Genomic DNA, 13,420 nt, shown 5'->3' on the forward strand with positions numbered 1-13,420 from the left:
TTTACATACACTGTAAAATCAGGTCTCCAACTGAATATTTTCTAATGACTAATCACATCTAGGTTTTTCAGTTGGCCAAATTGAATTTCTGTGAATTAAATTGCATCAAATTCAATTTGGCCAACTGAAAAACCTAGATGTGATTAGTCATTAGAACATTTTCAATAGGAGACATGTTTTTTTTTTTTTGTTAGTTTTTTTTTTTTTTTTTTTTTTTTTTTTTTACAGTGTATGACCTCTACAACAGGCAGTGCTGTCTTATTGTAAGACAATCCTCTCTCCTCTTACTCTCCATTTCTCATTTGGAGAATGAGAGGACCATGGAGAACTCCCCTTTCCTCTTTCTATATTTTGTCTTTCTCCTGCTCTGTTTTATTATGTTGCTTCCATCTGGTCCATTTTACTTCCTTTTCACATCCTCCCTCCAGCATCAATGCTACTTAGCTTTTTTCTCTGGTCTCATTTCTTTTTTGTGTGTGAGACACACACAAAAACCCTCACAGGCAGTTTGAGTCTTTTCCTCATCCCCTCTATAGTGGACAACACAACAACAAACTAATATACTATGGTCTCCAAAAAACAAAACAAAAAGGCTTTCCCTTCCAGCATTGTGTGTGTGTGTGTGTGTGTGTGTGTATGTGTGTGTGTGTGTGTGTGTGTGTAAGTTTCCAGCCCCCCCCCCCCCCACACACACACATTTATTTATATATATATATATATATATATATATATTTAAATATATTATTAATATAATTTATACAAATATATTTTTATGTGAAAATATAACATATCAAAAGAAAGAACATAGCCTCTGCTTTTAAACGAACAAACAAAACTTTTATTCTACCTTAATGAATTATTTTAATAAAAAAAGAATTGCACCTATATCTCATTCTGGGTTGATATTTCATTTGGTAACATTAGGCAGTTTTGAAAAATGAATGCTTTTTAATGTTGATGAACATTATTTTACATATGCATCTGCTTACATATGCTATTGCTTGTTTCGGCTATTCTCCACATGTCTTTTGAAGATGTGTCATAGTGCCCCCACCCACCCCACCGTATTACAGTAAAAACACAGACATTTCTGTCGATTCGGTGATCATAGGGAAATCCCTCCATGAAATCCTTTAAATATCGGGAAGTAAAAGTAGTACAAAATATTTCAGTTTCTGCAGTATTTCTCAGCCAGAAATCAAATAAGTAAATTAGTTAGAGACATTGATCACATGGTTAGATATTCTTCCATTGAAGCTCAAGAAGCTTTCTGGATCATCATGGGGGAAAAAAACATCAGTTTCATCAGGTTTGACAAACTTCAGTTAGTCAGCTCTAGTGCTGCTACCATTAAGGCAAAATATAAATACAAATAATTCAAGTTTGGTTACAATTTATTTTAAGGTGACTTAGTAACCATTACCATTTTACTTAAATAAATACCAAGTAATATTAATTAACTACATACTTACTATAGCATTACGGTTTGGGTTAGTTGTTATTATGCATAACTTACTGTTATTACTATAGTAAGTACATGTAGTAAACGTGTAATTGTGTCACCTTAAAATAAAGTGTTACCCAACTTTTCACTTTAATATGCTGTATTAAATTATAAATTAATACAAAAATAATCATTTCCATTAGTGGTCTCAGATTTTTGGACCCTAATGAATGCAAATAATCTTCACAAATAGGACAGAGGCAAAAAAAGTGCAACCATATTACTCCCCTTAGCAAATACATTCCTCATTCCGCTAAAAAAATAGCAATGAGGGGGACTGAAACATCAAGTTACGGATGAATAAGAAGACAACAATTTGCATCCAACCTGGCTCTTCTTGTTCTTCATTGCTCATCCCTTTTCCTATCTCTTCTGTCCAGCTTTATCCCACCATCATTCCAATCCATTCCCAAAACAGTCAACCATATAACTGAAATGTGTAAGGCATTGAGAGAGAAAGAGATAGAAAAAGGGAGGGAGGACACATTGGCTCAATTTGGTTGGGTTGGTTACAGAAATCTCTACTTCCTGGCAATCTCTCTCTCTCTCTCTCTCTCTCTCTCTCTCTCTCTCTCTCTCTCTCTCTCTCTCTCTCTCTCTCTCTCTCTCTCTCTCTCTCTCTCTCTCTCTCTCTCTCTTCTCTCTCTCTCTCTCTCTCTCTCTCTCGTTATTCACAGCTCGCTGCATGAAGAACAGAAAAGAGGAAGAAAAGAGCTTCTCCCCTCCTAAAACTCCAGCATGTGATTATGGGCATGTGTGAGGGAGACAGATATAATATGGGTGCATTCGTGTCTGTGCATGTGAGAAAAGGAGCAGACGGTGGTGTTATTCAGTCAGTGGGTGATGGATAAGGTGGGATGTGTCACTGAGGCATCAGTAATATCTAACCTGGCTACCTGACAGTCCTACTGAGAAAACACAAACAGACACACACATTTTTCTAGGTGGGGACTTTCCATTGACGTCTACTGTGCCCACAGATTGCTAAAACCTGACCCAATAACTAAGGCATACTGTGACATATTGCATTATTATACCTAGACTTTCAGAAAACTATTAGTAAAAGTTTCACCTTTAAAGGGTACAACAGCTTGTCACAGGGACAGTGGCCTCAAGTGCCCTGTTTTTACTTAGGTAGGTTCCCAGCAGAACATTGCCCAGAGCATCACACTGCCTCCGCAGGTTTGCTTTTTTCCCATAGTGCATCCTGGTGCCATGTGTTCTCCAGGTGAGCGACACACCTGCAACCGGACAGGCACGTGACATAAAAGAAAAATGTGATTCATCAGACCCAGCCAAATTATTCCGATGCTCGTTGGTCCATATCTGATGCTCACGTGCCCACTGTTAGCACTTTTAGAGGTGGACAGGGGTCAGCATGGCCACCCTGACTGGTCTGCGGCTATGCAGCCCCAATATGCAACAAACTGTGTATTCTGACAACTTTCTATCAGAACCAGCTTTAACTTCTTGAGCAATTTGAGCTATACACCTTTTCTGTTTGATCAGACCACACAGACCAGCCTTCACTCTCCACGTGCATCAATGAGCCTTGGCCGTCCAAGACCCTGTCACCTGTTCGCCACGGTTATTTCCTTGGACCACTTTTGATAGATACTGACCACTGCAGACCGGGAACACCCCATAAGAGCTGCAGTTTTGAAGATGCTCTGACCCAGTCGTCAAACCATCACATTTTGGCCCTTGTCAAACTCGCTCAAATCCTTACGCTTGCCCATTTTTCCTACCTCTAACACACCACCTTTGAGGACAAAATGTTCACTTGCTGATGTCCACCCACTAACAGGTGCTATGATGAAGAGATAATCATTGTTATTCACTTCACCAATGCATGTACCAATGTAAAAAAAAACAACAAACTTCATTTTCATTTTTTCTTATTTTCCTTTCCATTTTGTTTAAAGCAGCACTAGGTAACTTGTCAACCTTCATAATATATTTTCAAGACTCTTGTGATGATACATCGACTTACAATAGGTTGAATGACACGTCTGCCATAGCTTGATGGGATCTGTATCGTTTTTAATCGTACTTTTAAACTTCGGGTTTCGGGTAGTAACCCGAGAACAAAAAGAACTACAAAATTCGACTGCTTTACGGCATATACGTCACTTCCACCAACACACACACTTCCTTAAATTCGGACGTGCGAGCCCAACTTTGTTCGTCGGATAATATAGTCATGTCCGAAGCAGTACAGACAAATAAGAAAGCAAAGGTTTTGTTGGAGGAAAGCAATAAGAGGAAACGAAAAAGTGATGGGATTAAAGGCAGGACGAGGATCAACATGTGACCAGCGTTTGCTCGTCGGCGTGAGCTGAAGGAGGCGTGCCCGACCGATGCTGTCATGCTTGTTACGGTGAGCTACCACTCAAACATTGAACTGAAGTATCATATAGATTCTGTAAAACGGTAACCAATAGATAGACTAGGCTACTATAATGATGCTGGCTTGTAAACGTGAGCATCGCGATTATTTGGCGTTTGAAAAAAATAAAACCGATGAAATTATATTCATACGACATGCTGAAACATGCCACTGACTGTACCTGGGATGAAGACATTTCACACGTGACGCCAGAAGAACACCTGCAGGTGAACTCCTCCTGAAGTGTTCAGGGGAACTGTTAGTGCTGTACCAACCCGCGGGGACGCTTTTATGAAGTAATTTGGCCCGCCCCGCACCACTGTATATATTTTTACAACCCACCCTGCACCCGCGGCCATTAAATAGGCATACGGGGTCCGCGGGTTATGAGACGACCCGCGCATCACTAGTTCAGGGCTATCAGGGTTGTCATGTCAACAAATGCACGTGTAGGGGGACCCCGAGGGCAAAAGTTACCAAGTGCTGCTTTAACGATGTAAATAACTAAAACTGAAATAACAACTAATAAAACTATATACATATAAATATATCAGTGATACTAAAATAACAAAAATATGTAAGTTTAAGGTACTATTATGAACCTTTTATTGATTACCATTGTATATACGAAGACACCGAGACAGAAGATAGAAAGTCATACAGGTTTGGATCAACATGAATGTGAGTAAATGATGACAGAATTTCCATTTTTTGGGTGAACTACCCCTTTAAAGTGGCTGTCTAAGCATTATGGTCACAATCCCTGTTAAATCTCCACAGTGAACTGTCATTATTTGTGAAACACTGAACACACATATAAGATTTGTTTCCCCCTAGGGAAATATTTCCAAGAATCAGAATATTCCCTTGATACCAGCAGCCTTTAATAACAGAAGACAAGTACAGGCTTATACACTGTGATCTTTCAGCGCAACATAACAAAAAGCTGATCAAAGAAGGATTGTTTCTCTCAATTTCACTTTTCTTCAGACGGCAGCTCAACTGAGGAACTGACGTCCATAATTAACGAGCTTCAGACACATCGTTGCCCTGTTTTACCTGTATGCTTACTAACTGTTCCATCACCAAAACAATCTTTTTCAGATCTTTTTTAAAAGAAGCAAACCTTCTGTTAGGTCTGAACGCAGGGCATCTTTATTGATGAACGTCTAGTGCGTAGGAGGCTGCAGCAGTGTTTGGATGTCACTAACAGTAGCAGAATTTTCCTCCTCTACTTAAAGCAATCATTTCTCTTTCCATCACCACTGAACTCACTTTATTCTGCGGGAAACTTTTCTCAGCATGGAGGAGGGCAAACACACTAAAACAAGCCCACACCAGACTCACAATTATAACATAAAATATGTGAAGAGTATGAGAACTGCTTATAGCTAAACGTGCATACAGCAACGAGTGACTGATGACCTTGAAAATAATAAATACTCTCTTCTTCTTTTTTGCCCACACTTGATTGCTCTCAAAATATCACCACTTTGAAATATTAATGAAAGGTTTGTAATTAGAAAAACACTGAACAGAACTCTTTTCTGCTCAACAGGTTGTTCAACAGGTTGTAACAAACTATTTTTGCAACTAAAGAGGTTTCAGTAAATTGGTTGACGAGTTTTTTGTTTTGTTTTGTTTAATTTACTCTAGGACTATCACAAAAGTATCACAAGAGTATGGATATATTAAGGGAATATTGGGCGGCTACATTTTTTGAACAAGAACAGCTATTTTAAGCATGAGTGCGCAGACAGCTCGCGTCTTGAGGTTTAGACCCAGCTCTCCAGTGCTGTGTTTTAATTGGCCGATGTCATAGATACATTCAGTGTCCAAAGTCATTCTTTTTTTTGCAGGCTTTTTCAAATGGTTATATTATGTAATTGCAATAATTTGTTACTCATTGTCATGGATCAAAAGATGTTACAGGCCATAACAATATAATATTTTCTGCAAAAAGTGTCTAATATATGACTGAAATTATAATGTTATGCTGTAAATTCTGTTACCGTATTATACTTTGACTTTAAATGATCTCCCATAACTATGTAAGATACAGGAAATGATGTCACTTTCCCTCGCTGATAAGAAGTACTGAAAGGCATGTGTGCTATCTTTGAGAAAATATTTTAATCTAGAAAGTTCCAAGAGTAATTTGGTAAAACATCATAATTATTACCACAACATCAAAAGGAAAACTGCGTTTGTCACTGATTACAGAGTGGATTGTTTAAAAGTCTTTTAATCATGAGCATTTATGCTGGTGTCACAGTCAGCCTGCAGGCAGACTGACGAATAATGTTCAAAACGTGTTTTATCTCAGGTAATTCAAGACGGGCAGACAGGTAAACGCAAAGCACAACATAGCGTAACGGTGATCGGACAGAGAACGGCTGCGTCTCATTCAGTTCCCTAGCTCCCGAGCTTGTGAATCAGTTCATCATATACACAAATCTGTGCGCTGGTAGGGACAGTAAAGGATGCTGGCTCACTACACATCCGGAAACTGATGACAATAATTATTTACAGTGATGTGACAATTGTCAATTCTGTCAAACTCCGTTACCATGTGATTTATACACACTGCCTAATTAGTCTGTAATCGAGTTAAAAAATACAATGCTATAAAGAATTATGTATTTATTTTTTGTTAAACGTAAAAAAAGAAAGTAACGTGTTAATTTATTACAATTGAATAGGATTTTAATAAGAATTACGTGAACATTTTTTTCCTAAACCTTTTTAAATGCAAACTGTATCTCTAATTATAGAATCACTCAAGATATTCCACAAACGTTAATAATGATTAAGATTAAAATCAGTACATTAGAATGGTTTCTAAAGGGTCATGTGACCCTGAGGCTGAAGATTGTGAGTCACTGAAAATACAGCTTTGGCATCGCTGGATCTTAAAATATATTATAATAAATAAAGAGATGATATTTTAAATCAAAATAATATTTTGACAAGCAGTGTGTGAGTTATTATATATATTAAACAATATTAATAAAATGTGTTGTGGAGACAAACCAGCTAAGCACCACGCCATTTTTCCCCACATAGTTCCACACAAGAATATCGCTTTAGGGAACTAACACTCACAGAGAGTTTCCAAGGGTTGTTAGAAACAGAATCTCATAATTTTCATTAAAAAAAAAAAGTTTTCTGTTTGCATATTCATCAAGTGATATACATCAAGTGGAACACCCCGGAGGTGGCAAGAGTTAATTTCTGTAATTTATGTGCATCCTGCCAGTGTGCTCGTTGAGCACTGAGGTCTGCTGTCTTTCAGCAGAATTAACAGATGATTCTTTAATTAGTGCATGGCTAAAACAGTGTGAGACCAAACTAACAGCCATTTAATTACCACTCACAAACACACAGCACTGATGCACTGAACTTTAAAAGAGTGTGTGTATACTGTGTATCTCTGGATATCTAACGAAAGATTTGATTTAAAGTTAAACTTAAAGTTACTTTTAAATTTAAAGTTAGTAAAGCTAGCACTTTTATGTCCGAGGGCTTGATTGTTATTCAAATGAACAGATATTGGGTGAATTGGGTGACCCGAGTTTAGTTCATGGTCCTTTCCTGAGCCAGCTCCTGATGCATATATATATATATATATATATATATATATATATATATATATATATATATATATATATATATATATATATATATATATATATATATATATATATATATATATACAAATTGTAACATTTATTTTCTAAAAATTGTCCATAGAAGGAATGTTAGAGATAGAAATGAAAACATAGAAAGAGGGAGATACAGCATATCTACAATCTAATGTGTTTTCATGGTTGTTTTCTTTCCTTGGCAAGCTCTCGGGGAACTGATAACAAACTCAGAGATACACACACTCACACCTCACCAGACAACACAGTGAGACCACGAAGACTCCCAGTCAGCCCAGACGTCTAGATCCAAAACAGTGCTGAATAATTTAAGAGCTACACATGGCAAGGCTTAGGCTTTTCTGTGGACAACAGTGGAGCATTTCAGAAATCTTTCTGGCGAGCAGCACATGAAAGATAAGAAAACACGGCAGTGGCAGTGACTAAAATAAATAGCACTGACTACAAAAATATTCCATAACAGTGTGAAGTAACTGACCACACAGATAATTGTCCAGCAGTCTTAAGATGTGTGTGGGTTGGTGTAATGTCTGAACAGCTCTACATTCGCTGGCTGATAAATAAATATATCATGGTGTGTGTGTGTGTGTGTGAACACAAACAGACACACAGAGCATACATATCAGTAAACACATATGTTTATGTTCTAGGCCTACACACCATAGATAAACACCTATGAGACTATTATGGGTAAAAGGTTCTTTCAGCAGACAGCCAGTAGCTCTACATTTCATCCCAGAGCAAATGGGAACTGTATTTTGAGGGGGAATGAAGCCTAAAACAGCATGCTATTATCTACAGCTGCCAGATGCTATTATCACCACATAAAACAATTACAAAATAAATCAGCAAACGTAAAAATGACATTTTGTGAGTGCATCTGCAAGGCAGCAGTGCATTATGGGTAAGTGTCTTGGTTAATACATAGGCTGAATGTGTTCTCTAATGTCTCATAATTTTTCAAATGCTTTTCCAAGAATTTTGTTGTATTAACATTAAACATTTATAGCGAGTTGCGAGCACACACACACACACACACACACACACACACACACACACACACACACACACACACACACACACACACACACACACACACACACAAGAATGCACAAAGTGTCTCTGAATGATAAGAATAACAAATCAAACACAAAAAAAGAATGTCACACATGGAAATCTGTCATGTAATGCATTAGACATGCATCAAAACAAGCACAAAATCTCTCTCTCTCACACACACACACACACACACACACACACACACACACACACACATCCACACAGCAAGATGAGAAGGACCAGAGATTTTTACAGTTTTTTAAGGTAAAGTTGGAAATGCCAGCTCTATACATAAGAATCTGTGTGCGCGTGTGTTTGTGTACAAAACCACGTATGCATTACATGCGTCCATGTGTTCTCTGAAAGGCCATCTGGTGATTCTCTTTAATCTGAAGCACTAAAGACTCACGCCACACAACGTGTCAAGAAATCATCATTTCTCACGCCACTGGCTTTGAAAAAAAAACATGGTGCCACTAACAGTAGATTGTCACAGAGATGCACTTGACACGTAAAGCTCAAAACGGTTGAGCTGAATTACCAAAGGACCAAAAGCACACACACTAGAGCTTGTTCAATGTGTCAGCTAGATAATCTCACATAAACACCACAAAAACATTATATTGCAGCAAAATAATTAGCAGTTATGTCTAAAATATAACACATCATGCACATTGCCAAAGATACTGTGCTAATTTTCTTTGGTTTCTTAGCAACAAAAAATGACATTGCAGCAAAGTTCAGGAAGTTAATAATAATAATAATAAATTACATTATCATATATATATATATATATATATATATATATATATATATATATATATATATATATATATATATATATATATATATATATATAATATTTACACAAAGTAATACAAAATTGGAGAAATAATAGACATTTTATTTGACAGTGGCATTGATATACATTTTACATATACTTACTACAGTGATAACAGCAAATTATGCATAATTACAAGCAAGTAACCTTAAAAAAAATCTAGCCATCCATATATATACACAGAAAAAAGAGAAATAATAATAATGATGAAAAACCGTGAGCGAGTCAGAAAGCACAAGAAATTAATAAAAAGATAACAATATTAGTTGAGAAATGATTGCAAGCCAAACCGAGAGCCAGAAATGATAAAAGGATTAAGGATGAGTGACACTGACTGATAAGCGATTGCTCGAAAGAAAAGAGGATGAAAAAAAGCATAAAAACGTATACCAGCTTATAAGCAAATGCTTAACTAAGAGCCTGACCACATGCTTGAAAGTTTGACGTAACAGAAAGCATCTCTAATCACACACACATACAGAAGAGCGTGTAAGAAACAGGCATCTTTGAGGAAGACTGCGCTGTCACTTACTCATTTGAACCGACAAGGACGATAGTTAGTCCATTAGCTTTGGAAGAGGACATGCTGCAGAAATCCAGAGTAAAGAATCCATTATTCCAGCAGTGTCTGGCAGCACTCATGAGTCTGTGTGTGTGTGTGTGTGTGTGCGTGTGTGCATTAGAGTGTTACACTCATGTGAGGACGCTGCCGGTGCGTGAACATGTGAAGAGGGCAGAATGTGACACCAGCAGAACGAGCAGCCAATCAGAGCGTGCGTTCAGACAAACAGGGCACTCTGTGACTTTCTCTCATCCCTTACCCTTCTTTTACCTGCTTTTCCTCTCTTATTTCCTTCTCTTGCTTTAGGGGAAAAGTGAAGAGGGTGATAATGGGAGACTGTCCGTCATGCTAGTGGATGACCCAGATTCAGAACAAGAGAGGAAGAAGAACAAGAGAGGATGGAAGAAGGGGCTGGATGGAGTAAAAGAGAGAATGTATGAAGAGTGGAGAAAGAGACGAAGAAGTGGGGATGGTAGCGTGAACAATGATGATTCGATTAGAGCTGCTGATCATGGAGTGGAAGAGACGAGATACACTCATTAGAGGAAAGAGGGAAGAGAGAGAAAGAGGAGAAATGGACAGAGTGTGTGGAAAGAAGGAGGAGTTCTGTGGCAACACACAGCGCCTCACTGTGGTAAGCATGATACATGCCCACACACAAACACCTCCTACATGAAGACATACTGTAGACTTCTATTGTTTTTCCAGTTGTATAGATATTTATAATGGCTACAGAATAACTTGACCCTTACCCGGGAACAAAACTTTATTAAAGTAGCCTCATATTTATTATATAGACTATAGAATAATAATTTCTCACACTACAGAACATTAGTAATGAATAAGGCAATATAAAAACAAAATGTTATGAAATTTTCACAGCATAACAAATATTATTATTAATTGATAATAAGTATATGTAGTATATTTTTAGATTTTATATAACAATGATAATACTCATCTATTAAAAAAAATTAAGCTGACATTTAATGTTATGTTAATTACACACACACACACACACACACACACACACACACACACACACACACACACACACACACACACACACACACACACACACACACACACACACACACACACACACACACCACTTGTGTGTTTGTGTAAATTTGAAGACTTCAGATGCAAAATCCAAAGTCCATCTGACGTTTTTCCTTAAAATAAGAATTTTTGTCAGGCTTCCAATGTATAGGTTTCTACCTAAGTAGTACTTCCACCGGTACTTCTGAATGGGCTGAGGCTGGGATTTAGTGAGTTTGAAGTGAAAGTATATTTTATGAACATATACTATATGCGAAGAGCATTCACTCTGTAAAATTTTCTCATTTTTGACCGAAGTGGCTTAGAAGCTTTTGCATCTGAACTCTTCATTTGTTGTTTATGCATAAAAATTGGTAAGGAACAAAATTTGTCTACACCAGAAAATCTTAAAGGGGTACTTCAGCGCTGGGAAGATGAATCTGTATTTAAACTGGGTCATTAATGTAGTAGAAATGTGAAATTATTTTTGAATTTGGAGCTTTCTAGACTGAGAAAAGACAGAAAATGTATTTTTGTCTCATGGGGATGAAAGACTACAATTCCCAGAATGCTTCGCTGCCCTGTGAGGCCATCGGCATCGCTACTGAATCACTTTGTTCCGCCAGCCGCACCGTTTCCATGAATGCCTGAGCCGAGCTGAGCTGTGAGTGCGACCCCATCCCCATATGCGAGTTCAATAGCTCCCTCTGCTGGCTGTAGTCTTTAGCGTCTGCCCAAACATTTTACCGATGATGCAAATCGATATTTGCGTCACCAGAGTAATTTTTCCAGAAATAAAATGCACAAATCTCTCGTCTCAGGGGGATATGAGGAGGGGGAGCACGATCATTTGAATATACTCCAGGGTTTCTACTGATAGAAAACCATATGCTAATCGCTGAAGTAACCCTTTAAAGAACACTTTAATAAATCTATTTTACTGACTATTTGATCATTTCATTCTATTTTATTACAAAATTTGGTTGATTACAAAAATATTGGACCACAAGTTTACACAAACACAAGTAAGTGGCTTATTCTGAATGATTTTGGCAGTAAAGGAACAAGCTTTAAAATTGACATTTGCCTCAAAAGTCATTTAATATAAAGCCTCAGTCATCCGAGACCAACATTGACCTCTTCCAACTCACTGAAGCTTTAACTTTGATGCAAAAACATCTAAAAGATGAAGGGAATGAGGCAGCAGTGAGACTCCATGACTGCACAATGTTAAACAGAAGCAATGCAGCGCTCATCAACACCAATATACTCGAAGACTTACATTAAACGCATGCTCTCAGAATGGCATCACTGACTCCAACACAATCTGTACCATTTTAGACAACAGCAGCAATGCATAGTATGCAGTAAACACAAGCCTTTTGGTAAGAGAAGAGTCAGCTTTATTTTTCAGCACCACAGACAGTTCCAGGTTTAGTCTAGTCTTTCAGGACCACAGACAGCATCAGCTCTCAATGTAAATGACATTTAAGCATTTAAGAGCTCCATAAACAAACATCTTGAAGATCAGCTCCATGTAGAGGTGAACACGAACAAGAATGTTTGAGGCATTACAAAATCACAGTCCTCTTATGCAAAGGGGTCAAACACACACATATATGCTGAGGACAAGCATTCTTTCCGGTGTGCGCTAGGTTCAGGTGAAAATGGGAATCTGTTAGAGGGATGAATGAATAAAAAAAGTAACGCACATTCAAATGGGAGAGTCACAGTACGTATGATCATGTAAAGATCAAATGATTGCACTCTCAGTAGGAAGGGAAGAGAGCAATCTTTCTCAAGCACCGTCCTACACTTGCCCTTCAACTCGCAGCTTCTTTTGTTCTCTTTCCTTGAGCATTTTAACCACTTTTTTAAGGGAGGCATATCATGTAAATCAGGATTTCCCTTGTTCTTTTGAAATAAAACAACCTGATGTACTAGTGCAAAAATGAACCCCAAAGCGTCCCTACCGTTTATCAAAATGAAGCTGAAAAAAGTAGCTTTTACACTCTTAAAAATAATTTTTTTCCATTTTTTATTTGTATCCATGGTTTTATGAATAACCTTTAATGGAATATTTCCATTCCATTCCAAAAGGTTCTTCATTGTGGAAAAGGGTTCTTTAGATTTTCAGAGTGTTCTTCACAATAACAACACATGGTTCCTTTAAGAAGTGTTCCCTGAAAGGTTCTTTAACTCAAATACATTTCTGATTTTTGCATGCTCAATGTAAGAGAAAGACATCAGTGTTTGATCACAGCAGTGGAAATGATTTAAGGCTGGGATTTATTCAAATAAAATGGAACGCGTGTATCTGATCGATTCTTTCTTTTCCAGGTTGTACTCTTCCGCTCAC

The 13,420-nt window shown here is 37.5% G+C and overlaps 1 protein-coding gene across 18 annotated transcripts in view; it reads right to left on the reverse strand.

The window, feature by feature from the left end:
• Positions 1 to 13,420, reverse strand: part of srcin1a (SRC kinase signaling inhibitor 1a) — a 161,441-nt gene that overhangs the window by 111,296 nt on the left and 36,725 nt on the right. For 10 of the 18 annotated variants that reach the window (XM_067418845.1, XM_067418954.1, XM_067418944.1 and 7 more), the window contains exon 1: positions 1,832 to 1,944. The exons of 2 other annotated variants lie outside the window; for them this stretch is intronic. In XM_067418845.1, the coding sequence (XP_067274946.1) occupies positions 1,832 to 1,859 (28 nt within the window). In that variant the 5' untranslated portion in view covers positions 1,860 to 1,944. Of the gene's footprint in view, positions 1 to 1,831; positions 1,945 to 9,990; positions 10,135 to 13,420 lie in introns of those variants that run through there. 6 more of the 18 variants (XM_067418899.1, XM_067418871.1, XM_067419041.1 and 3 more) reach the window with 5 other exon arrangements.

The sequence above is a fragment of the Pseudorasbora parva genome, chromosome 2 (assembly GCF_024679245.1).
Source record: "Pseudorasbora parva isolate DD20220531a chromosome 2, ASM2467924v1, whole genome shotgun sequence".
Taxonomy (NCBI): Eukaryota; Metazoa; Chordata; class Actinopteri; order Cypriniformes; family Gobionidae; genus Pseudorasbora; species Pseudorasbora parva.